The sequence below is a fragment of the Xenopus laevis genome, chromosome 7L, assembly GCF_017654675.1.
Source record: "Xenopus laevis strain J_2021 chromosome 7L, Xenopus_laevis_v10.1, whole genome shotgun sequence".
Lineage (NCBI taxonomy): Eukaryota > Metazoa > Chordata > Amphibia > Anura > Pipidae > Xenopus > Xenopus laevis.
In genome coordinates this window covers 45,828,450-45,855,667 of record NC_054383.1, presented here as the reverse complement: position 1 = coordinate 45,855,667, position 27,218 = coordinate 45,828,450, and the positions used below count along the sequence as shown (strand labels likewise).

General features: G+C 38.1%; 1 protein-coding gene across 2 annotated transcripts; it reads left to right on the top strand.

Moving 5' to 3' along the window:
* Window positions 1-3,948: 3,948 nt before the first annotated feature.
* ndnfl2.L (neuron-derived neurotrophic factor like 2 L homeolog) lies at window positions 3,949-26,862 on the top strand. 2 transcript variants are annotated; one of them, XM_018224751.2, is made up of 4 exons: window positions 3,949-4,290; window positions 20,904-21,087; window positions 22,278-22,405; window positions 25,243-26,862. In XM_018224751.2, the coding sequence occupies exons 1-4, from the start codon at window positions 4,284-4,286 to the stop codon at window positions 26,595-26,597; spliced, it is 1,674 nt and encodes a 557-aa protein (XP_018080240.1). In that variant the 5' UTR covers window positions 3,949-4,283; the 3' UTR covers window positions 26,598-26,862. The 2 variants fall into 2 exon arrangements, with proteins under 2 accessions (XP_018080240.1, XP_041424836.1); XM_041568902.1 differs by lacking the exons at window positions 3,949-4,290; window positions 20,904-21,087 and adding an exon at window positions 21,667-21,943.
* Window positions 26,863-27,218: the final 356 nt, after the last annotated feature.

Genomic DNA, 27,218 nt, shown 5'->3' with positions numbered 1-27,218 from the left:
TCAATTTTATTCATGTAAGAATGAGTGAAATAAATTGAGGTCATAGGAATGTCATTTTGGAAGCTCAGAAAGAGGTAAATTCACATTTACTAGGGGCCAGATACTCAAGATTGTGTAGGTCAAAGAATACAAAATGATGTATGTGCTTAATCCATCAGCAAAATGTACATACACAGATATTCATACATGTCATCCTACTACATGGGTATAGTTTAATGATATTTCTAAATCTCCTTTATGAAACATCCCTGCTTTTCCTTCCTTTTTGATTATTTATACCCTAATAATAATGACCATCATTCCACTGCTCTTCCATTATAAATTATTGAGGTTTCTAGCTGCTGTGCAGTAGAAATGATGAATGCCCTAAAATTCTATTTTGCTCAGTATGAAAACAAATTTATTTCAACTTACACATTTATCCCAAAGGAAGAACAGCAAAAAACAACCACGACTGGCTCGTTATAAAATCATCACTTAAGAATTATGAAACAGCAGCTTTTTGAACGATTGAACTGGAAAATACAGAAAAAAGTATCATAAGTTTGATCTGTTATTAGATTTAATGAATGTATCAAAGCTGGTGTAAAAATGTCTGAATGTATTTGATTGTTTTGAGAAGCATAAAACACAAGATGTTATCCAGAATGCTCAGGACCTGGGATTTTCCGGAAGGAATCTTATCGTAATTTTATGGTATCTTTCTGTAATTTAAACCTCCATACCTTAAGTCTTCTAAAAAATAATTTAAACATGAAATAAACCCTATAGGATTGTTTAGTTCCAATAAGGATTAATTATATCTTAGTTTGGATCAAGTACATGGTACTATTATATAATTACAGTGAAAAAGGAAATAATTTTTAAAAATCTGAATGATTTGCTTAAAATGGAATCTATGGGAAATGCCCTTCCTGTAATTCAGAGCTTTCTGGATAATGGATTTCCGGATAATGAATCCAATACCCGTATATGTATATATTTGTTAAGCCATCCTTAGTATCTTATATAAATGAAATTCAACATTCTAGGTAAAATTACAGAACATGGCTAACCTGTATAAATACATAACCTCAGTGATGCTTCTGTCAGAATAGGATTACATTTTCAATCATGTTAGGCCTTTTCTGTATGTAATCAACAATCTCCTTATCACAAGGGTTGTATACATATCCCCAAGAGCTTTAATAGAGCTTTAACAACATCCCTTGGAACAGATGGGAATGTCAAGGGGGAATGTCAATGTGTTTGACAAGGGGACTGAGAAACAGAAACTTTTTAAGTCATTCTTTTTGTTCCACAGCTGTGACTACAGGAATGACTACAGGATAGAAGTGTGTATATAAGTTAAGGGTTTTAATAAGTGGAGTTATCAATTAATGTGCCATGACAGTGTTACTAACGTGTTAAATGGGTTTACACACAGTAACAGTAAAGAAAATATTTAAGATATCATCATCACTGACCAAAATTCCCTGCCCAAGAGAAAAGCCAGAGGTATCTGAGTGACCTGCCAATAGCTGAAAAGAGAAAGAGCTCATCAAGCTTTAGTCAGTCATTGAAAGGATTAGGCACTAAAAGCTCTGTATAAACCTCTCAAATGGGCCTTCAAACCAAGAAATAACACAATTAGAAATGCTAATGTTTTGTAAGCTTGCATATATCATGACAGCAGCACCCTCAGCTCACTGTAGCACCAAAGAAACATTGTATATTACATATACAGGTATGGGACATGTTATCCAAAATGCTTGCAATCTGGGTTTTTCTGAATAAATGACCTTATGTAATTTGGATCTTCATACCTTAAGACTACTAGAAAATCATGTAAACATTAAATAAACCTAAAAGGCTGGTTTTGCTTCAGACAAGTATTAATTATATCGTAGTTTGGGTCACGTTCAAATTATGGTTTAATTATTGCAGAGAAAAGGGAAATCTTTTTTAAAAATTTGGGTTATTTGGACAAAAATGGAGTCTTTGGGAGACAGCTTTTCCGTAATTCGGAGTTTTCTGGATAATGGGTTTCTGGATAACAGATTCCATACTTGTATAATGATTTTTACCATCACATTCAGCTAAAGGATATTGAAATGTAAACTGTGAAACATACTGTAAGTGCACCCCAGGGTCTGGAACATTACTCCCCGTCTCGATGCAAGTACAATATTTTTTTTTTAATTTATTTGCTAGGCAACAATCTTCTCCTGTCTTCTGATAAAGGCAAATGCTGCAGTATGTAAACTGGTTCTGGTTTCCGTGTATTTACCATTTTCTTGTTCTCAGGGGAAAGCCGTCTTGTTCTGAACATCTGTCTTGAGAAGCTTACTATTACTATTAGTAAGACAAAGGGCTAGAGGTTTGGACACTCTTTGTCTTTGTCTCATTAGAAACAACCTTGTTTAAAACCATGTGCATTTGGCTTTGCATTTGCTAATTATGAGTTCAGTTGTATATAGATTTGCCCTAATGAGTAAAACTGTCATTTGTATGTGGAGTCATTATTAGTGCTTACCCTAGCAGAGCAACAAGTCCTATTTGGGTTAGCATGAGCATGGAAATATTTTAAGCAAAATGTCTAACTGCTCCAATGAAATCATTAGTATACATTTATATGAATGGGGATGACATTTAATTAATCTTTTAGGAATCCTCAAAAATTGTTCCTTTTCTGCAGTGAAAAGTTCCAAACCCCAAACTGCTCCAAACCCCTAAATGAACATTTACTCCTGCTACTTCTCCAGCTTCTAGGAAATACACTTGATACAGTACATTCTGTGGTTTCAATGAAAAAGAAAACCTTTCAAACTAACAGTGACAGGAGCTGTGGGAGACTGAAGCGTTGGCCACTATTTCCTTTCTTCCTATGTTTCTTGCCCTAGTATACACTTCCTTACATTAACAACAATTCATTTAGCATTATTGCCCTATAAAGTATTCATTGTTACTTGGTATTTACTTACTTGTCACAGGAAGCTTAAACATGTGCCCAGAAGCTTTATAGTAGTGCAATGAATAACCCACCTGAAATACAATACAATTTGTTTTACCGTACTTATTAAAATCTGAATTTTTCTGATGTTTTAAATAAAATAAATTCAACCAAACTAGAATCCACGATTTACCGTTATGTATGATTAAAAAAACCATGAAAAAATTGGATCGTCATAAAAACATCGACTTTTTTGAATTGCCGCACAAAAAATCTGAGTTTTTTTTGGATTGGATGCCTGAAATTTTTCGTGAAATTTGCGGAAAAGCCCTAAATGTTCGGATTATCATACAAAATCCAGCGCAGACAATAATATCTTCAAATTGCAAATAGGACCTCTGCCATAGACTTATATAGGACCTCAACATGTTAAAGATGGATTATTTTCGGATTCTGACTTTTTGCAGCTTTGGGGTATAATAAATCCCAAAAAAGTTTTTGTTTTCACCTACAAATTTGGATTTTATAGTAAAAAAATCAAATTTTTCGAGTTTTTAGCATTCAGACCCCCCTTATATCATATACTATAGCCCTTTAATTCTAAGGGGTATAATAACTCAATATGCACATGACAAAGTCCCAATACTTATTTGCATTCATTAATTTATATATACTTTTAAATTCTTATGATGCTGTCTTGTATTTAACCATGACAGCTCCTATAAACATACACCCAGGTCAATAAAATCAGTAAATAAAGTAAATTCTAAAAGTGCAATATGGTACACATCTGATGTTTTATTATTTCTAATTATTATGTAGGATGTTCTTTTTTTAATGTCTCCAAATTTTAAGTAAGTGTGTACTAAATCAGGAATGTCATACAATAGAAGAAATCTATAATAAAAAAAGATGGGACATTGCTTTCACAGTAACATCAGATTATTTACATGGTTCAGTCATGCTCTGTAGATTTACATGGAGCAGACCATAAATGGTTAAGTGGGTGTCCTTTTCTCTGTCTCATTCAAGCCGTTATCCCTCTGCAGATCTGCCAAAGACCAACTCAGAGTATAGTAGGGAGGAGAGAGATTGCTAGTATTAGACGAACCAGGAATACTGCTCTGGGAAAAGTTACATTTCTTTTTCTTTCTTACTTTTTTTCCTTTTTTTTCCTGTTTTATTTATTTTTGTGAGCAAAACTGAATATTTCAATTTTATTTTTAAAGTCACCTTAGGAAATCGGTATGAAGACAACATTATCTTGGAGGTTGCTTTGTGTTTTTGACTTAATTTCCAGAGTGAATTTGATTTGATGCACAAAGACAAGCTTTAGATTTGCAGTTCGACTATGGGAGGTAAGTGTTCATTTAACATAAAATTATAAATATAAATTATATATCGAGAGCAACTGCAAAGAGCTATCAGCCTGTCCTATTTACCATACAGTACACATTGGGCATTAAAAGGCAATAAGTTTGCCTGTCGTTTCTATAGAGCTTAGAATCAGATTCCTTTACAGCAAGGAATGTGCTCAGTGCGCCTGTCATATGGAAAAAAATGGTCCACAGACATAAAATTTCTTTTAATTGTTATTAATTAATATGAAGTTGTATATGTCTATATTTAGTGCTCAAATCTGCAGTAAGTGGTAAGATGGTTTAAAATGTAAAGGGAACACAGTCGTGGTATCAACTAATTACTGTGTCATTGGAGTAGATTTTGTGCATTGATGGGATGAGACCTTAAACTTATGTTAATTTAAATTTTGGAGTGGTACCAATTTTTACATCCCAAAATTATAGCTGAACCTTCAACCAGAGATGAAACCAGTAAGTAATTCAGGATGTTCCAACTTATAGCCCTACAGTTGATTTTGATAGACAGCACCCTGACAGCCTGTGGCTATTGCATATTGCACCCATGTACACAAAAAGTCTTCACCTACGAAACCAAACACAATTTAGTGGTGCATGCCCTATAGTCATTCCTATGGCATATAGCATTTTGGAATGCTGTTTCCCTTTCAAGAAATCATTTGTCCTTATCAAACCCATTTATGACTATTGTGCAGTCCAAATCAAAATGACTGATCTGATCCAATGCATGTACTTGAAAATGTGTAGTGGCACTTTCTGCTGCTAAATGTAGTAAAATACTAAAAGTACTGAATTTCTGCTACTAAATGTAGTAAAAGTACTAAAGGTACTGAATTTAATGACTGATTTAATGAAGGAGGTAACTTGATTCCATTGGTTGAATGATTTGAATATTTTGATCTGACAAACTGAATCTCTCACTCCCCTCTTTACAGTTTCGGTTTTTATTAACCTTTATAAAGTTTCATGTATACAAATAATCTGTGTTTTTCAGCTGTGACTTTTCTGAAATCATGTTTGATAGTATCATATAACAACATTATAGGCCAGCTCTTAATTCACTTGCTTCAAAACAGAGCAATATACCCCAGGCAGTGTAAGTGGTTTACTTATTGCTTATACTGTATGTGTAATACACAGTCACTAGTATTAAACTGGCTATTTATTTAAACATTTCTGTATTTAATGTAAATGGCTTTACAGAAGGAATATGTGATCAGAATGATGCATAAAAGCTTTACATGTGAAAAGGGTATAAAATTTATACTGGATTGGAATAATGGAATTATTGATATCACCCCTAAGCAGCGCTACTAGTCTTCCTATTATTTTTTTTTTTTTTACTCTGGCTCCAGATCAGAATATTAAAAGGTAAAGTAAACCACCCCAGTGTTGGTTTGTAAGTGTGCCCCACGAATAGCCCCTTTACTGCTGTATCAATGAAGTGTTTCCCCATATCTGATCATGAAATTTAGATCTATCGGCAATATAGAGCCTCGGACCAGATATGACCCCAGCTCTACATTTTTCCTGTAAGTATGATCAAAAATCCACATTTTGCCATTCAGGTTAATGTGGTTGAGAAGGGTATGGTCGTTAACTGTGCGGATTGGCATTCTGCATTTTGCTGTGTTTACTATATTGTCAGAGTCAAAGCTTTCTCTTATGCACTGCTTGTTGATAATACTAGGCTTTTATGGCCATAATGGAACTGTGTGTGAGTTCCCTTCAGGGCAAATATTTGGATACTATAGAATATAACCAACATGAAGAATGGTCAGTGGATTGCCAACATCCATCACCCTTTAGTTTCTGCAAATGTACCATAAATGCACAATGGTCATCTAGAGTTGACAGGATTGCAGGGTGGTCTGTTGAGATGTTATCCCCCCAGGTGCCAAATGTGCTGCAAAGCTGCAGCACATTTGCTTGACCATATTTGGCCACCTTTGCATCTTGGTAATCCATAAAAACCTAGCTGGTAGGTAAAAAGCAGCAAAGCATACCTCTGCTGTGGTCTTTTACAGTTGGCTATTATTCATCCACCAAAAACAATACACATTTGAAAATGAATGCAAGAAATTTGTCTTGTGATAGATGGCACTATTTACACAAGTGTAACAGCATATTTCAGCAGGATCGGACTGGGTCGGCGGGATATCGGGAAAAAACCTGGTGAGCCCCGTGTCTTTTGGGCCCCGCCAGCCTAGACCCACTCCCTCTTCTTACCTCCCCCAGTCCCGCTGGTGTGACGTAAAAAGTATGCACGCGGAAGAGGTCAGTGGCATCAGAGAGGACTTTACTCTGGGGGCCGGAGGTTCGTCAGGGGGCCCCTGAGGCTGTAGGCCTGTGGGCCCAAGAACCCCCAGTCCGACACTGCATTTCAGTATACTTCTGGCCAGTGTAGCCCATTTAGGTCAGCTCCATATTCTTCTATAAATGTTTCAGATTTCTTTGCCATCACTCTAATAGACAACGCTACTGAATAGTTTACATGGGTTATCAATCCATTTTATTGGATTTCAGATTTTCAATTGATATCAGTTACTAATAGTTTATATACATTTCAACATTCAACATTTCTCATTACTCCAGTAGTGGAACACTCTCATGGAGGCAAATTTACTAACCTCTGAAAATTCGCCAGCGATGGCTTCGCTCACGCAGCACTTTGCCAGGCGTAGATTCGCCAGGAAAACGGTAATTCACTAAAATCCGAAAGTTGCGTCCAGAGCGGCAAATGCTGGTGAAGTTGCACTAGCGTTACAGTGCCAAGCAAAGTGAATTTGCGCTACCATTGTCTAATTTGCATACTGGCACCACTCTAATAGACAATGCTACTGAATAGTTTACATGGGTTATCAATCCATTTTATTGTATTTCAGATTTTCAATTGATATCAGTTACTAATAGTTTATATACATTTCAGCATTCAACATTTCTCATTACTCCAGTAGTGGAACGCTCTCATGGGGGCAAATTTACTAACCTCTGAAAATTCGCCAGCGACGGCTTCGCTCACGCCAGGACAACGGTAATTCACTAAAATCTGAAAGTTGCGTTCAGAGCGACAAATGCTGGTGAAGTTGCACTAGCGTTACAGTGCCAAGCAAAGCGAATTTGCGCTACCATTGCCTAATTTGCATACTGCGGGAAGTTAAAGTTCAATGGACGTATATGTTGCAGCAAATACATTACACTACACAAGTCTGGGAAACCTTAATAAAAGAAAATAGAGTTGTTATAATGCCCTACACATAAGCCCACTGTATAGTTTATGTGCCATATGTTAGGAAATGTAGGGGGGAAGCCGGTTACCCCAAAAAAAGTTTGCACTCCTTTGCAGTCTATCACCCTGAAAAAAAAAAAAAGATGCTAGTGTTTTTTGAAACTTTTCAAGAAATTTTAAACTATTTTTTGAGGAACTCCTATTGCACTTCACCTATTCTGAGGTGGCAAAGGCAAGTCTGGCACAAGAGATAACGTTCAGTAAAATCCGTATCTTAGTGAATTCGCGTAGTTACATTCATTTGCCAGAGCGCAAATTCGCCTGGCGTTAGGGAGCGAAGTACCGCTAGAGTCTATCTCATTCGCTAGCGAAGTTACGCCAGCGACCGTTAGTAAATTGGCGAAGTTCAGAAATGACGTTACTCTGTAGAATTTTCGCCAGCGTTAGTCACTTCGCCCTTTAGTAAATTTGGCCCCATGGAGTGCTGCAAATTTGTGAACTGTACATACTGCAATTTAGCCATGTCTCGTGCTCCCAAAATTGTCTTTCAAACTATAGAATGCACAACATTGCTGTTGATTGTATAAATAAAATAGAGAGGCCCTTTCTTTTTAATGTTAGTTCTTCCACCATTCCCGCCCCATAAAAGACTGCCTAATTTAAGAGGGCCAGGAGGAAGATGCGGATACATAGCTTGTAAGCTAGTCTAGGGCTGATCTAACTGCATTACCTTTAGTTTTTATGACCACAAGTCATAGTGCCAGAATTGGCTTATCCCTACTCTAAAAATCTGCAACTTGCATCTGATTTGTGAACATGCAGATGTGCAATTGTGTTCATTTTGACACACTAATACACCCTAATACATTTAGGGTAAAAAACATGGTCATCTGAAAATTGCCCTATGTACAGTGAACTGCATTCTTAAATTGCCTTTTAAATGTCACACATGTAGTGCTACCATTATTTTTATGTGTCATTATGAGTTTATTAGTTATGTGGCTTCACACACATGCACCATACATTAAACTTTCCTAATACAGATACGTATCTAGATCCAGTAATAAAAAGGATGTTAAGTGAGACTTTTTCCAAGTGGCAAATTTACAGCCTGACATTCAGAATGAACTTTTTTTGCTTTTTAATTTTAGCTGTAACATCTGGAATTTTATATTAACTGTATTAAAGATTCCTAAAGATGCCCAAAATCTTGTTTCAGAGCCTAAGCATAATGATTTTGTTTTCTCTCTCTCAGTTAACAGATATTTCTTTTTTCCAACAAGAGCATCTGAAACACTTAACAATGACACATTTCTATTGACAATCTGAAGGTCATCTTGAAAACACCTAATTAAAAATGACATGGACTTTTGTGTTTCACAGGACAAAACAAGCAGGTCAATAGCAGCCATTTAATCAAACCTGCAAATAACTCAGCTGTTGACTGAAATGAAATAAGAAAATAATGAACTTTATATTACTTGACCTAAATCAACCTCCTTAGATAAAGCAAAATATTGTATTGAAGTCTGGAGAACTAGATTAAGGTTTTGTTTGCAGAATAAACTGTCTGTGTCTCCAGGAGCTGCAAATTTTAAACTGCTAGACTGGCTATGGCTATATGAAGCACAGGTAGTGATGGGCGAAAAAATTCGGCAGACATGGATTCGCAGCGAATTTCTGCGTTTCGGTGCCGGCAAATAAATTAATTAATAAGAAAATAATAAGAAATTATGCCAAAAAAATCCACCGCAACAAAAAAATGTATATTGACGCCCATTGACTTCAATGTGTTTTGGGATTTTTTTCTGTAAATTCGTATATTTCCGGGTGAAACGAAACACCACAGATTTGCCCATCACAAGTCACAGGTATAGGGCATTTTATCCTGAATGGTCAGGCCCTGGAATTTTCTGGATAAGGGATCTTTCCATAATTTGCATCACCATACCTTAAATCTACTAAAAATCATTTAAACATTAATTAAACCCAATAAGACTATTTTGCATCCAATAAGGATTAATTATATCTTATGAAGTACAAGGTACTGTCTTATAATGACAAAGAAAATGGAAATTATTTTTCAAAATTTGAATTATTTCATTAAATGGAGTCTATAGGAGACGACCTTCCTTACCTAATGCCCTATATAAAGGTAAAAGTGATAAGAAAGGCTGTCAGAAGTCTGGTCCTCACAAGTACAAGTACAATATCACCAGACAGCATCTTGTCACCAAAGAGTGAGAATGGCCTTGATACACTGCCATTACTCTTCTATTAAGCAAGAGTCAAAGGGTAGCTTCAGACCACTGCTGTGCTCTACAATGTATTGATCATTGGAGCTGCCTCCTGTTTCTGTAATTGCATCTGCAGTTCAGGTATTATATGTTGTTATGTTTAATTGTGAGTGCCAGAAGGTAGCAGGTGCAACCAACTTTAGCTTACCATGTGAATCTTGACTGCATATCTTGACAGCGCTATATAAATAAATGATGATGATGATGAAGAAGATGAAGCTAAATTATCAGATCTGTGCATTTCGGCAATACAGGTATGGAACCTGCTATCTGGAATGCTTGGGACCTGGTGTTTTCCGGATAATGATCTTTCTGTAATTTGGATATTCATGCCTTATGTCTACTAGAAAATCATGTAAACATTAAATAAACTCAATAGGCTGATTTTGCTTTAACCAATGATTCATTATATCTTAGTTTGGATTAAGTACAAGACACTTGTATTATTACAGAGAAAAAAAAGGAAATAATTTTAAAAAATGTGGATTATTTGGATAAAATGGGTCTATGGGAGACAGCCTTTCAGTAATTCCGAGCTTTCTGCATATCGAGTTTCCAGATAATAGATTCCATACCTGTGCTTGAGTGTGGCCAGATTACACAAACTAATGTGAATTTTTTTCTGCCTAAAACTTTGTACTAAGGCTTATGTCATTTGCCCTACTTATTTGATGGGACAATAAATAATGTCATTTTCTGCACTAATTCTGTTACACTGTGATTTTGAGGCTTGCTGTAACAAATCACATAAAATTCCATTATTAGGTGTCAAGCTTACCAGTGTTATCCAGTCGTAGAAGGAGCTGGAGCTGTAGATATTGAACCCACAAGCGCCTCACACAACCGCTACCCACCTGAAGTGGAACAGGGAGCAGGGTTGTGGAGAGTAGCCAATGAGACGATCAAGCGAAGTACAAAAGGATTAGGCAAAGTCGTAGTCAGGAGGTCCGAGGTCAAAAGGCAGGCAGCGAGGTTCGTGAACGATGAGACAGGCCGAAGAGTCGAGGCAGGCAGCAGAAATCGTAGTCCAGGTACAGGCAAGGGTCGACAACAAGAATTCAATAGTATAAGACGCTAGGGTTTCAGTAAAATAACCTAATAACCAGGCAATGCATCTCAGTCTGGATTTGGTTTAAGTATTGATACTTTGGCGCCAAACTGGCGTCTTTGCGCTGACGTCGCGGAACTGACGCCAGCACGTCCATCACCGGCGTTTCCGCCTACGTCCTTGCGCCCGCGTCACACGCCGGCGAGCATCAGCGCGCCCGCACCTGCGCTGAACAGGACGCATGCGTAAATTCTCACATTGCCCCCCATCAAGGAGCGGCCTCAGGACGCGACAACCAGAAGGCTTACCAGGTTAAGTTCCACGGAATTTTTCCAGCAACTCCGAAGCGTGGATGTTAGAGGCTGGTTCCCAAGAATTCTCTTCCGGACCGTAACCCTTCCATCTTACCAGGTACTGGAGACGCTTGCCTCTTAATCTGGAATCCAGGATCTCCTCAACCTCAAATTCTTCTTGACCATCGACCACCACAGGAAGCGGAGGGGGAGCCGAACGCCCAGAAAATCGGAACGTTGAGGCCGGTTTCAGAAGTGCAGCATGAAACACAGGATGGATGTGCCAGGATGCTGGAAGTTTAAGCTGGAAAGCCACAGGATTGACTTGACGAATAATAGGAAAGGGACCCAAGAAACGTTGACCCAACTTCCTACTGGGACAAGAAAGCTTCAGGTTAACAGTTGACAACCAAACACAGTCACCCACCTTGAACTCTGGGTCACCTCTCCGCCTCCGATCAGCATAAGTCTTGAAATTTTGTTGAGCCTTCTTCATGTTTTCTTGAAGTTTTCTAAAATTATTGGATAGAAAAGTTAATCGGTCTTTGACAGCAGGAACTAAAATGTCAGAAACAATGGTAGAGGGAAAAGTTACTGGATGAAGACCATAGTTTGCGAAGAAAGGGGACTGATTGATTGAAGAATGGTGGGAATTATTATAAGCAAACTCTGCAAGAGGAAGAAGATTCACCCAATCGTCTTGGAGGTATGAAGAATAACATCTCAGATATTGCTCGAGAGTCTGGTTAGTTCGCTCGGTCTGGCCATTGGACTGAGGATGAAAGGCAGAGGAAAGGGACACCGAAATCTTGAGTGCTCCACACAACGATTTCCAAAACTGTGAAGTGAATTGCGGTCCCCGATCCGACACCACCTCATCTGGAAGGCCATGAAGTCTTACTACTTCCTTAATGAAGGTATCAGCCGTCTCGGAGGCAGAAGGAAGTCTTGGTAACGACTTAAAATGAGCCATCTTAGTTAAACGGTCCACAAAAACAACAATGGTGGAACAATCACAGGACAATGGTAAATCAGAAATAAAGTCCAAAGAAACTGATCCCCAAGGACGGGAAGGCACTGGCAGGGGTTGAAGAAGACCAATAGGCCTAGAATGAGAGTCCTTGGATCTAGAGCAAACTTCACATGATGAAACAAATTTAAAACAGTCTTTAGCCATCCCAGGCCACCAAAATAATCTCTTAGCCAAGATAATGGTTTTCTTGATACCTGGATGACCCGCCAATTTGGAATCATGAATATTCCTAAGGAACTCTAACTGCATTTGTTCTGGAACAAAAATTTTACCTTGATGAAGAAAAAAACCCTCCTTGGAAACTAATGATGGTTCAGAGATGTTTATGGAAGCGTCTTTAATTCCATCTACCAGGGTAGACTGTAGCATGAGGAAATTATTAGAGTTTAAAATCGTCTCAGGAGCCAAAGGAACCTCGTCTTCAGAAGAGAACATTCGGGATAAAGCATCTGCTTTAACATTCTTAGATCCAGGTCGGTATGTGAGATGAAAATTAAATCTCATGAAAAATAAAGCCCACCTTGCTTGTCTAGGTCTCAGCCTCTTGGCCGAACGTAAATACTCCAGATTCCTATGATCCGTAAAGATGAGAATCGGATGTTTAGACCCTTCAAGGAGATACCTCCACTCTTCAAGTGCCAGCTTGATAGCGAGTAATTCACGGTAAGCTACATCATAGTTGCATTCACTCTTGGCCAATTTACGAGAAAAAAAAGCAACAGGATGAAGGTCCTCTTGAAACCCAGTTCTCTGCGACAACACAGCACCCACCGCAAGTTCTGAAGCGTCTACCTCCAGAATAAAAGGAAGGGAAACATCTGGATGGTGAAGAATTGGGCCCGAAGTGAAGAGTGTCTTCAGTTTCTCAAAAGCCCCCTGAGCCTGTGTGGACCAAAAAAACTTTTGATTATTGCGAGTCAACTCAGTGATTGGGAGGATAACTTGAGAAAAATTCTTTATAAATTTTCTATAAAAATTTGCAAAGCCAATAAAACATTGAACTGCTTTTTTAGAAGACGGAATTGGCCAGCTAAGAATTGCAGAAATCTTCCTGGAGTCCATCTGGATACCCTGAGGAGAAATGCAGAAACCCAAAAAGTCCACAGATGATTGTTCAAACACACATTTCTCAATCTTAGCATACAGCTGATGAGTGCGCAGACGAGCCAGGACCCTCTTTAAATGTAATCTGTGTTCTTCCAAAGAATTAGAAAAAACAAGAATATCATCCAAATAAATGATGACAAATATATCAAGGAAGTCTCTGAAAACATCATTAACGAAATGTTGAAACGTTGCAGGAGCGTTGCAGAGACCAAAGGGCATGACCAGGTATTCAAAATGCCCGTAACGAGTACGAAAGGCCGTCTTCCATTCATAGCCCTCTCTTATTCTGACCAGATTGTAAGCGCCCCGGAGGTCCAGTTTAGAAAAGATCTTAGCCTCCGCCAAACGTTGAAACAGTTCCGGAATGAGAGGAAGTGGGTAACGATTCTTGACTGTGATCTTGTTCAATTCCCTGTAGTCTATAGACGGCCTTAATGAATGATCCTTCTTCTCAACGAAGAAAATCCCGGCTCCTGCTGGAGAAGAAGACTGTCTAATGAACCCTTTAGCCAAATTCTCATCTAAATAAGAGCGAAGTTCCACAAGTTCAGACTCGGATAAAGGATAAACTCGTCCAAAAGTAATCTGGGCCCCAGGAAGAAGATTAATAGGGCAATCGTAAATACGATGAGGAGGTAACTTGTCAGCCCCTCTTTTATTGAAGACGTCCGAAAATTCCCAATAAACCTGAGGAAGAAGTTCATGGATTTCAGAGGCAGGGGATAAAGAACAGACTCTATTTGAAGAGGAAATACATTGAGAAGAACAAAAATTCGAAAGAAATTGTACTTCACCGGTAGCCCAGTTGATGGATGGGTTGTGTTTCTGCAACCAGGGTAATCCCAGGATAACGGGGAATAAAGGAGAAGAGACAACATCAAAGTTCATGACTTCAGCATGCCCTTTATTCAACAAAACAAAAAGAGAGACAGTCTCTTGCACCACAGGGCCTGAGGTAATCAGAGAACCATCAGCCACACGGAGAGCAATGGGATTCTTCTTGGTCTGGAGCGGTATCTGGAATTGTAGTGCTACTCCATTGTCCAGAAAACACCCGCTGGCCCCAGAGTCAAGGATTGCTTGGAGTTCTACCTGCTTGTCTCCCCACTGCAAAGACAAAGAAACTGTCAGGAGAGGCACAGGAACATGGCAGGAGGTAAAGTCTTTTTCGAGCAACTTCTTACCCGTTGGGCGGATCGGACAACCCCGAAGCAAATGGCCTGCTTGTCCACAGTAGAGGCAGAGGTACAGTCTGCGATGCCTGATACGCTCCTCTGGAGTTAGAGCAGATCTAATGGCACCAATCTGCATGGGCTCTGGAGCTGTACTGAAGACGGGTGGAGGCATAGCTGGAGAAAAGGTAGAAGGCATTCGGACCGGAGGAGGAGCGGATGGTAACATCCAAGTCTGAGGTGGAAGGCCCGCTTTCTCCGCGTTTTCTTCCTCTCTGCGTTCCCTGAGCCTCTGATCAAGTTGGATAGAAAGGAGGATGAGGTCCTCCAAACTGTCAGGGATGCCAGTACGGGCTAACTCGTTCTTCAGTTCGGATGAAAGTCCAAAACGATACTGATTTTTTAGTGCTGCAGGGTTCCATTCAGTATCATCCGCCCATTGCCGGAACTCCAGAGTGTAATCTTCCGCAGGGCGGACCCCTTGCTTCAGAGCACGCAAGGCAGCCTCGGCGGTAGTGGCTCGGTGTGAATCATCATTGCGTCAAAGAACGAATCCACTGTGGCCAATACAGGACTGTGGCGATCCATGAGAAGAAAGGCCCAAGTCTGTGGTTCTCCCGTGAGGAAAGAAATAATAACCCCAACCCGGGTTTGCTCAGTAGGGTAAGTGTGGGGTTTCAGTGAGAACAGCAGCTTACAGTTGCTCCTGAAATTCCGGAACACCTTTCGGTCACCAGCAAATTTCTCTGGAAAAGCTACTTTTGGCTCAGAGATTTCGGAGGTAATAACCTGGACCGCTGTTGGAGCAGGAGGAGTAGCAGCAGACGTGGAAGGGAGTACGGCTGGTGGATGGGCTCTGATATGCTCTTGTAGCTGAGCATCCTTTGCAGCTCTCGAACCGCTTGCGTGAGCGAAGACAGCTGCTGGGTTAGGACAGCAAACGGAGATGTCCCTTCAGCTGGATCCATCTTGGCCTGGTTATACTGTCAAGCTTACCAGTGTTATCCAGTCGTAGAAGGAGCTGGAGCTGTAGATATTGAACCCACAAGCGCCTCACACAACCGCTACCCACCTGGAGTGGAACAGGGAGCAGGGTTGTGGAGAGTAGCCAATGAGACGATCAAGCGAAGTACAAAAGGATTAGGCAAAGTCGTAGTCAGGAGGTCCGAGGTCAAAAGGCAGGCAGCGAGGTTCGTGAACGATGAGACAGGCCGAAGAGTTGAGGCAGGCAGCAGAAATCGTAGTCCAGGTACAGGCAAGGGTCGACAACAAGAATTCAATAGTATAAGACGCTAAGGTTTCAGTAAAATAACCTAATAACCAGGCAATGCATCTCAGTCTGGATTTGGTTTAAGTATTGATACTTTGGCGCCAAACTGGCGTCTTTACGCTGACGTCGCGGAACTGACGCCAGCACGTCCATCACCGGCGTTTCCGCCTACGTCCTTGCGCCCGCGACCGTCGCCGGCTCCTTCGCGCCCGCGATCGTCGCTGGCGTCCCGCGTCACACGCCGGCGCGCATTAGCGCGCCCGCGCCTGCGCCGAACAGGACGCATGCGTAAATTCTCACAATTAGGGGGTGATTTATCAAAGCTGAAATTTGAATATTTGCCGAAGTTTAATTGTTTTTTGCTCTAAAACTCACAAATTCAAATTATAGTTGAAAAACCTTGAATGTTTGGAATTTATTATGCACAAACTTAGATTAAAACTTTGGTTTCTAAAAGCTTGCAAGAATTCAGTGGTACTGTAGATGTCCAAGGCAAAATTTAAGCCATTTTTTCAAGTTTAGATGTTTTAAATTTTTTGAGAGCTTGTAAAACCATTGAAATCAATGAGTAGAATACAAATTTGGAGCATTCGAGTTTTTTTTTTCTCAGTGTTTTATTTGATCAAGTTTTTTCATTCAACTTTTTTAAATGAATAAGCAAACATTTGAGTTTGGTAAAAAAAATTGAGTATATAGGTATGGGATCTGTTATCCAGAATTCTCCAGTTTTCCGGATAAGTGATCTTTGCATAATTTGAATTTTCATACCTTAAGTTTACTAGAAAATCATGTAAACATTAAATAAACTCAATAGGCTGATTTAGTTACATAGTTATAGTTACATAGTTAAATTGGGTTGAAACAAGACAAAGTCCATCAAGTTCAACCCCTCCAAATGAAAACCCAGCATCCATACCCCTCCCTACTTTTACATAAATTCTATATAACCGTACCTATACTAACTATAGAGCTTAGTATCACAATAGCCTTTGATATTCTGTCTGTCCAAAAAATCATCCAAGCCATTCTTAAAAGCATTAACTGAATCAGCCATCACAATATCACCCGGCAGTGCATTCCACAACCTCACTGTCCTGACTGTGAAGAACCCCCTACATTGCTTCAAATGAAAGTTCTTTTCTTCTAGTCTGAAGGGGTGGCCACTCGTACGGTGATCCACTTTATGGGTAAAAAGGTCCCCTGATATTTGTCTATAATGTCTTCTAACGAACTTGTGAAGTGTAATCATCTCCCCTCACAAGCACCTTTTTTCCAGAGAAAACAACCCCAACCTTGACAGTCTACCCCTCATAATTGAAGTCTTCCATCCCCCTAACCAATTTAGTTGCACGTTTCTGCACTCTCTCCAGCTCATTTATATCCCTCTTAAGGACTAGAGTCCAAAACTGCACTGCATACTCCAGATGAGGCCTCACCAGGGACCTATAAAGAGGCATAATTATGTTTTCATCCCTTGAGTTAATGCCCTTTTTTTATGCAAGACAGAACTTTATTTGCTTTAGTAGCCACAGAATGACATTGCTCAGAATTAGACAATTTCTTATCTACAAAAACCCCTAGATCCTTCTCATTTAAGGAAACTCCCAACACACTGCCATTTAGTGTATAACTTGCATTTATATTATTTTTGCCAAAGTGCATAACCTTGCGTTTATCAACATTGAACCTCATTTTCCAGTTTGCTGCCCAGTTTTCCAACTTAGTCAAATCACTCTGCAAAGTGGCAGCATCCTGCATGGAACCTATAGTTCTGCACAATTTAGTATCATCTGCAAATATAGAAACAGTACTTTCAATGCTCACCTCCAGGTCATTAATAAACAAGTTGAAAAGCAAGGGACCTAGTACAGAGCCCTGCGGTACTCCACTAACAACATTGGTCTAATTAGAAAATGTTCCATTTACCACCACTCTTTGTAGTCTATCTTTTAGCCAGTTCTCTATCCAGGTAAAAATACTATGTACCAGGCCAACATTCCTTAATTTAACCAGTAACCTTCTGTGTGGCACTGTATCAAATGCTTTAGCAAAGTCTTAGTAAATCACATCCACTGCCATCCCAGAATCGATGTCTCTACTTACCTTCTCATAAAAAGAAATTAAATTAGTCTGGCAAGATCTATTACACATAAAACCATGCTGGCACAAACTCATAGTATTATGATTTGCTATGAAGTCCAGTATCTTATCCTTTATTAACCCTTCGAAAAGCTTTCCTAACACTGACGTCAGACTAACTGGCCTATAGTTTTGAGGCTGAGAACGGGATCCTTATTTGAATAGAGGCACCAAATTAGCAATTTGCCAGCCTCTCGGCACCATGCCAGATCTCAATGAATCTTGAAAAATTAAGTAAAGAGGTTTGGCAATCACAGAGCTAAGCTCGCTAAGTACCCTGGGATGAATACCATCTGGCCCCGGACCTTTGTTAATATTAACATCTTTTAGTCTCTTTTGAATTTCCTCATGTGTGAACCATGCTTCATTAGTTGTATTACTAGAATTGGGACTAGTAAGAAGGAAACCTTCACTTACTGTTTCCTCATTTGTGTAGACAGATGAAAAATATGAGTTCAGAATCTGCACTTTTATTTTGTTTTCCTCAACCAGCTGACCCCCCTCTGATAGTAAGGGTTCCACCCCTTCCTGCTTCATTTTTTTACTATTATTAAAAAATAATTTTGGATTTTTTTTTACTGCTTGCTGCAATATTATTTTCTATATCAATTTAAGCTTGCCTTATAGCTTCTTTGCATGATTTATTGGCCTCCTTGTACCTTATAAATGATTCGGCTGTCTCAGTTAACTTGAAAGCCTTAAAAGCACGTCTTTTCTTCCCCACCTCAACACCAACGCTTCTATTGAACCAAAAAGGTTTTGCTTTGCAACAATGTTTCTTGCTTACAAGTGGAATATACTGACAAGTATATTTATTAAGCAGCATTTTAAAGACTTCCCATTTTTGTTCTGTGTTTAACCCTGTGAAAAGCATTTCCCACTTAATATGTTGCAGAGATGCCTTTATACTGTCAAAGTTTGCACGTCTGAAATTTAGTGTTTAGTTACTCCCTTATAGAATTGCTTCTGCAACAGAATCTCAAAGGAGACCATGTTATGATCACTATTCCCTAAATGCTCACCCACACAAATGTTAGAGATGAGTTCAGTATTATTAGTTATTACAAGGTCCAAAAGAGAGTTATTCCTAGTAGTTACTTGAACGAGCTGGAATAAAAAGTTGTCATTCAGCATATTTACAAACCTACTAGCTTTTTCTGTTTTAGCAACCCCATTGCCCAGTCAATGTCTGGATAATTGAAGTCACCCATAGCAACAACTCGACCCAGCTGTGAAGCCGCTTGTATCTGCAAGAGTAGCTGGGCTTCATACTCGACACTTATACGAGGTGGTTTATAGCATACACCAATGATAATTCTTTTTGTAACCTTTTGCCCAGTCAAAATCTCTACCCAGAGGGATTCTACACCCTCACCAGTGCCAGCTATGGTTATTTCTTTAGTGCATGGCTTTAATTCAGGCTTTACATACAAACACACTCCTCCACCCTTTTTAATCCCTCTGTCCCTCCTAAAAAGGGTGTAACCATTTAAATTCACAATCCAGTCACATGTTTCATCCCACCAGGTCTCAATAATACCAATTATGTCATAATTTTTAGAGCATGCAATTAATTCTATACAAACTCCATGCATTTGCCAGCATACAGCAAATGCATGGAGTTTGTATAGAATTACTTAGTGGAGAATTATATGTTAAGTTAGTATTATTCTGTTTTCCTTGTAACAGAGAGACCTCCTTAGCTGGTAAACTGTATGCCCCCCTCACTCCTCCTCCATGACCCCTTATTAATCCCACTGCCCCGTCTACCCTAGCTTCCTCATAATTCTTTATCTTACCCACCCCCCTTGCCTAGTTTAAACACTCCTCCAACTTCCATTCTTTCCCCTAGCACCGTGGACCCCCTTCCATTGAGGTGCAGCCCAGTGCTCTAGGAATCCAAACCCTTCCTTCCTACACCAAGACTTGAGCCACGCATTTAGCTCCCTAAACTCTCGCTGTTTTCCTAAACTTGCACATGGCACGGGCAAAATTTCAGAAAAGATGACATTGGAATCTACCATTTATTTTGTCATTAGTACCGATATGCACTAAGACAGCTGGGTCATGCCCAGCCCCACACAATAATTTGTCTATCCGATCAACCACATGCCGCACCAGGTAGACAGCAAACTGTTCGGTTGTAGCGATCCGGACGACAAAGTACCCTATCCACTTTCCTAATAATTAAATCCCATACTACCACAATCTGCTTAGGCTTGACTCTACTCTCCTCCCCACCACTACTAGAGAGTGTCTTATTTAACACTCACATACATGACTGGTCCTATTTGAGGATACTGGCCACATATTACTGGTTATCACAATTACCGGTTATTCCAAATACCAGCTCTATGAACATGGATAGGAACCAGTATGAAATGGATTTTGAATGTGATATTGGCAAAAGAGTTTGTCAGGTTATTCTGAAAAGATAAAAATAATAATGTAGAACATAATGATAACATATCTTAAACTGTAATGAGAAAACACCTTTGTAAATCTGAATACTGGAATATATTTAAAGAACCAGTGGTGAAATACAACATTGTATTATCTAAGATTAGAACATGATGCACACTCTGATGAAAACATTTGGTCTTCAAATCCAGGGCCTAGGTTTTTCAGCTAACAAAAGGTGATCAAGTTATTCTTTAATAAACTTCTGATATATATATATATATATATATATATATATATATATATATATATATATATATATATATATATATATATATATATATATAATCATAGTAAACTACTACAGTACATAGCCTATAGCATAATTAGATATTTTATAAGTATATGTTTTGCTTTGAATTTGAAAACAAGTTGGCCCTGTACAAGTGGTTTCATATTTGCTGTCAAATGAATCCACATAGATGCAGTCGACATAAAGTTGAACTTCATCAACATTGCAACTTCCTAATAAACTGACAAGACAAAAAAATGACTGAAATACAATGCTTGAAAAATTTCTTATTGTTTTTCTACCATCTAATAGGAACAAAGAAATATACCTTTGCATTGTCCCTCTATTTTATTGGACTACCAATTGGATCCCTATGCTTGTCTGACATCCCAGCATCTTCAAGTATAAAAAAGAATCTCCTTAATTATTACCACTCAGTTATTTTGCCAGAAGGGAAAGAAACGACAATCTACTTATTAAAAGATGTTACAAAAAGGTAAGATTTGTGATGAGATTATAAATGTTTGAATACACATGCTTTCGAATGTAATATTTTTGTTAGCAAAAAGCAGAGCTTAATTTAGCATTTTGCACACATGAACAATTTGTCCCATTTAGACAAAAGTGAGTGGTGCAAGTTGTTAACTGTTCTTTGTGTATATGTCAGACCAATGGTTGCAAAATAGTTACATTTTCCAAATAGTCCTCCCTTGAACTATTATTGGTTTTGCTTCTGGCTACATGAAGAAGGAAGCGTACCTATACCTCACCTAAACTTCTATGGACAAATGAAAAGATTTCATTACATTAAAGGGATCCTGTCATCATTCAAAACACATCAGTTAATAGTACTACTCCAGCAGAATTCTGCGCTGAAATCCATTTCTCAAAAGAGCAAACAGATTTTTTTATATTCAATTTTGAAATCTGACATGGGGCTAGAGATTTTGTCAATTTCCCAGCTGCCCCAGGTCATGTGACTTGTGCCTGCACTTTAGGGGAGAAATGCTTTCTGGCAGGCTGCTGTTTTTCCTTCTCAATGTAACTGAATGTCTCTCAGTGGGACATGGGTTTTTAACTGATTCATTTTGAAATGAATGTTTTTTTTTCCCATGACAGTATCCCTTTAATTAATACTAATACATAGTTGCTTATTATGTGTCATTACTTCACCGCAAGTATATGAAAATACTAAAATATGATTCTGTTGTTTCAGTGGTGCACTGCTGGAGTTCATACCCATGTTGTTACTGCTTGGCCTTTCAGGGTTAGGGCAGGCCTTAAGGAGTCCTTCTTATTTAAACATACTGTATTAGCTGAGAAAACAGCATTGGATTTGGAAAAGCATTCAGGTAGTAGTTTGTTTCTAGTGCAACTAATCCTATGGGATTTATAGAAATATATTTATCCACTGGTGAGTTCTTTCACCCATTGATAAATACAACTACAATTCTAAAAATAGATATTAATAGAACATGAGTGAGGTTTTATTTATTAAGCTCTAAACCTCACATTTTGATAAATCTTCCCCTATTTAAAATGCATAATAGGCAAACAGTTTAGAAAAATGCTGATGTAACTTTTTCTGATTGATTTAGAGAAGCTCCAATATATGTGCAACATTTTCTATGTTCTATATTATCTCTTGTTTTTTCTGAAAGCTGCCTAACCTAATATCCTTCCTAGATATTACTTTCCTTTGGAAGAAAACACTACACATCACTTCTCAATAACAGTGACGCCCTGCGATGTACCTATCGAATGGAGTATTTTACAGTACAAAATGTCACATGTTTTTCATGGAACCAAGTCAGGTAAGAAGTGTGAGGTTGTCATTGCCGGATGAATAATCGGATACTCAGTGTTGAGTGCAGCATTACAAGACACAGCTAGTCCTATCCTTACATTCTGAATGATGTGCAAGGTATCAGATGATTAGGAGCAGTGGGCACAGTGCAAAGAAAAAGATTGTAAATGGGCCCGTATATTCCAAACTGTGGATAAATCAGAGCAATTATATATATTCAGTACACAAATTTATGAAATGGAAAAATAATAGATTTAGTGAGTTTACTAAACTTAAAAGCACAATTATCATGATAATCCTAAAAGCTCCATAGAAAATGAACAAATGAAAGCACCAGGATCACAATAAATCAGCAGTATTGGTGTAATTTATGCTATTATCAAATACTATGACTTGAATAATAGTACAGCTGTATGCCTATTATTAAAAGAAATGATCTGCAAAAGACAGATAGCAAGATGACTATTGACATTTGCTATATGGTACAATACTGCCTTACACTATACTGGATCAATGTTTAGTTCCCAATTTAGTTTTTTGGCTTAGACCTGTATTAGCATATTTATTGCTTGCTATCCTACTAATTAATATCAGTACATAGTAGGCCCAAGAATTTGGTGCAGTATAGTAATCAGTGCTTATTGCGTTCTCTAATAAGTGATGTGACATATGTGAAGCCGATTGAAGGTCCTTGCAGTTTTCTCCCTTGAATGGGTATAAAAGATAAACAAAACACTGAAAGGAAAAATAAAAATACTATAGTGTAGCATAAATCACAATATATGCAACTGCAGGTGCACCAAACACAACCACACGTGTGTTGTAACACCCCCATGAAAAACAAAGTTTTGACTATGCTGAGTCTTACAACCAGCCTAAAAGTTTGTACAACTACTCGTTAGACCATTTGAAGACAAGGGCCATATATTTGTACTGAAGTGAAAACATGGAAATCCTCATCTTAGCAAAGAGTCATGAAGGACTAAAGGATTGCATATAGTGCAATACATTTTTTAAAAAACCTCCCCTGTACAATGCAGGTTACATCTGTTAACACAGTAAAAACTAGCATGTAGGAATGTTAGATTGTAAAATCTATGGGACACCGATCTCTCGGACACTAATCTCCTAATCTTTATTGTAATTGTACTTTGTATTTATTATTGTAATGACCCCCTGTTTGATCAATTAACTTATTTTTATACTGTTCAGTGCTGCATACATAAGTAGCACTATATAAATAAAAATATGCATACATGTGTAAAGAAGTTCTGCACATTTTGTGTAATTACTGCAATACCTCAGGAGTAAGATGTAGTTCCACCATGGTAAGTTGCACCCATAACAGGCCCCAAATGTATGTGCAGAAGATGTCACAGACATGGAACCTACACTAGCATGTCTTCTCTGCAGAAATGGAAGCAACTCACTGTCATCGCTGTGCAAGCACAGAGAAACTAAGCACCCATTGCATGTGCCCCTGTTGTCACAGCTAAAAGTGAAGTAAGAAGCATCAGTAATGCATGTGTTGGACCCACCAAAGCACAATCTATAGGGCGTAACATGAAAGCACAACTGCCATGGAGGAAGGATAAACATCTTTTTTAGGGGGCACGCCAGCTTCTGATGAAGTGGCTTCAAGCCAAAATTGGTGTTAAGCCATGTGTGTTTGCTCCTACAGCTACTGAATATAAAAAAGGGATCTTAAAGTGATAGACACTACAAAACTACTCTTCGGAATGTTAATGCACATTAAATATTATGTATAGGTCTGCTTTTCTACGTTTTTTATTTTAAGTTTCTAAACCTGACTCTTTTGCCAACATGAAAGTCCCTTCTCAATCTGTCAGTTATAGTTTTTAATGGTAACGGACTACTGCTGCACAAATATGGCAGCCCACTCTTGGAGAAATATGAAGTATCAGGTAATTTAACAGCATTGGGAAAATATTGTATGGGAAAATGTAAATACAATGTTATGATAGATGTAAAAAAAAGGTTTAATTTCTTGTGTCAGCATTCCCAAATGTAACTGCAAAAATGTAATAAAACTCTAAATAAATATATTGTGACATAAGTGAGTGCAGTAAATACATAAAATCTCCATTTAAAAACACACAACAAAACATAATTAAAATGCTACCATCCAAGACACTATGATTGACTTTGGCAGCTCTGATATTACATATATATATTCCATTATCCTGGTGTCCACTGATCTTATATTTCTACAGAGGCAAATGACTGAGCACTGTTTATTGACAGTTTGGTCCATGTCATATTGGAGCATCTATAGGTCTACAATAGCTTTGTCTCTTTTCCACCGTATGTTAGATGGTGTTAACACATATTTAGATTAATTTAAGAGCCTTCCTGAGTGTGTCAGATACCACACAAAACACAGAACTCCTATGATAGTCTAAATAAACATATTGCACTATATGCAATCTTTTCTTTCTTTATGATTATTTGGTGTATTTAAAGGATAAAATGCATTCACTTTAGCTCAATGTTTGGCAAAATCTTCATATTGTCTGGTGAGTAGTTAGGTTTACTTCTGGACCAGTGTGGGAGACTCAGCATTACCCAGAGCATAAACACATGCTTGATTGTGTTTGGTGCACCTGCAGTTGCAGCACTGATACATACAATGTTGTTATTGTGATTTATACATACTATATTAATATATTTCTATTATTTTGTTGGCTATCATAGATTTTGGTGCATTAGTGATTGATGTGCATGCTTTGATTGTGCCTAATAAATACTAATGTATTTTGTAAAAATATTGATTTCATTAACCAAATTATAAATATTTAGATTTTTATTTATCTTTTATTTTAGATCATTTTAGACCTTTGCGTGATCTAAAATCAAGACAATTTTACAAGACAGTATCTGCACTTTTCCATTACAAAGGAAACTCTGTAGAAAACTATGTGGGAGTATCATCCTATTCTTCATCCCTTTTCTTGTTGGAATTTTTATCTACTGAGAGAGATACTCACATCTCAGTATACTTAACAACTGACCTAGCTTATGGAACCCTATTTCCTGAACTTCCTGGAGATCCACGCATTGATGTCACCACATTAAACCATAATTCCGTTAGCCTTGTCTGGAAGCCAAGCCCAACTGGCTTCAAAACAAAGGAATACATTGAATACTGCATTCTTGTAAATGAAAAACACAATTATAAAAGCTTGTGTGCTGCTGATGCTGCCGTAAGATCAGTTAGTGGGCGAAGGACAATGTCCTCCAATCTTCCTGTCTCACAACACATAGATGACCATCAAGGTGTCATGCATTTATCAAACAGGGAATTAAGCATTATTCACAAAACCAATAATATTGAGGTTAGACAAATATGTATTGGTAATAAAAATACATATACAGTGTCTAATTTGACCTCTAATACTCAGTATTACTTTGATGTATTTGTAGTCAATCTCCTCACTAATGGCAGTGCTGCCTATACAGGGACATTTGCAAAGACTTTAACGGAGCCCAAACCCAAATACTCGCAACTAAAAGATGGAAAAATTGTCCAAATTAACCTTAATGGAAAAACTCAAAAAAGCAATACATTTCAGTATCAAGCAATGCATAAAAAAGTTCAGTTTACATTCCAGTCATGTAAAGGTCAAGTAAGAGCCCAGATATTGAAAAATGGAAAAACATTATTTTCTGAATCAATACAAAGCTTAAGACATATAACACTTACTGGTAAAATATTAGACAAATATGTTGTAATAACATCAACAGAGCAAAACACACATTCTTCTGTGATGGTTCAAGCATCTTCACAAATCCACAAACCTCTTTTTCCATTCTTCCCAGATAGCTTAAAATTAAGGTCTTTTAACAAGCTCAGAACCTGCAACTCCATCACAATAGCTTGGCTTGGTACCCAGGAGAGAAGTTTATATTGTGTGTATAAGAAAAAAGTTCAAGAAGACCAAGTTTGGAAAGATATGTCCAATCATGACAGATGCTTAGGACCTGATTCCCGACCAAAATCAGAGAAAGTTTCATGTAAATATTTCCATAACATCAACCTTCAGAAAGCAGTCACCACTGAGACAATAACTGGACTAGAAAAGGGGTCTTTATATCTTATAGATGTATATCTTGTGGGATCCCCTGGCATAATGGTGAGGTACCATACCAAGGTGGTAAAAACAAGGAAACATTGCTAAGGCTTAAGCTTTTTAAAAAATGTACAAATAGTAAAAAATGGGTAAATGTGTTATTATTTAATATTAAATAATAAAAGCACCACAATTGTAAAAAGTACAAAAAACCCTTTTTTTCATTGTCCCCCTTAAAAATAACAAGAACATTGTGATTTTTGGTGCAGATTTTCAAATGTATTGCTTAACATTAACACCATTTATTTTAAATAATCTTGTTTATTAAAGGACAAGGCTAAAGTCTAAAATAGAATAAGGCTAAAAATGCTGTATTTTGTATACTAAACATAAGCATGGACTTACTACACCACCAAGCCTAATTAAACAAATGATTTATGCTTTCAAAGTTGGCCACAGGGGGCTGTCATCTTGTAACTTTGTTAAACATCTTTGCCTGACCCTGACCCTGCACATGCTCAGTGTGGTCTGGGCTGCTTAGGGATTGTCATAAACAAATCTGCTTGAATTCTGCATGGCTGGGAAGTAAGGCGGGAGCTCCCCCTGCTGTTCATATGATTGTTTGCCTGTTCAGCATTTAGGGACCATCTGACAATTCCTATCCACAGCAGTAAATGAAGGGAGAATTTCACTGCATACAGTCAGGTTTCTTATAAAACAGTACACATT

What these genes read in the sequence shown, in the direction of transcription:
- ndnfl2.L (XM_018224751.2), top strand. An exon ending in TTAAAAGATGTTACAAAAAG is followed by an intron (nt 21,088 to 22,277) that starts GTAAGATTTGTG and finishes TATCCTTCCTAG; the next exon opens with ATATTACTTTCCTTTGGAAG. An exon ending in TTTTCATGGAACCAAGTCAG is followed by an intron (nt 22,406 to 25,242) that starts GTAAGAAGTGTG and finishes CTTTTATTTTAG; the next exon opens with ATCATTTTAGACCTTTGCGT.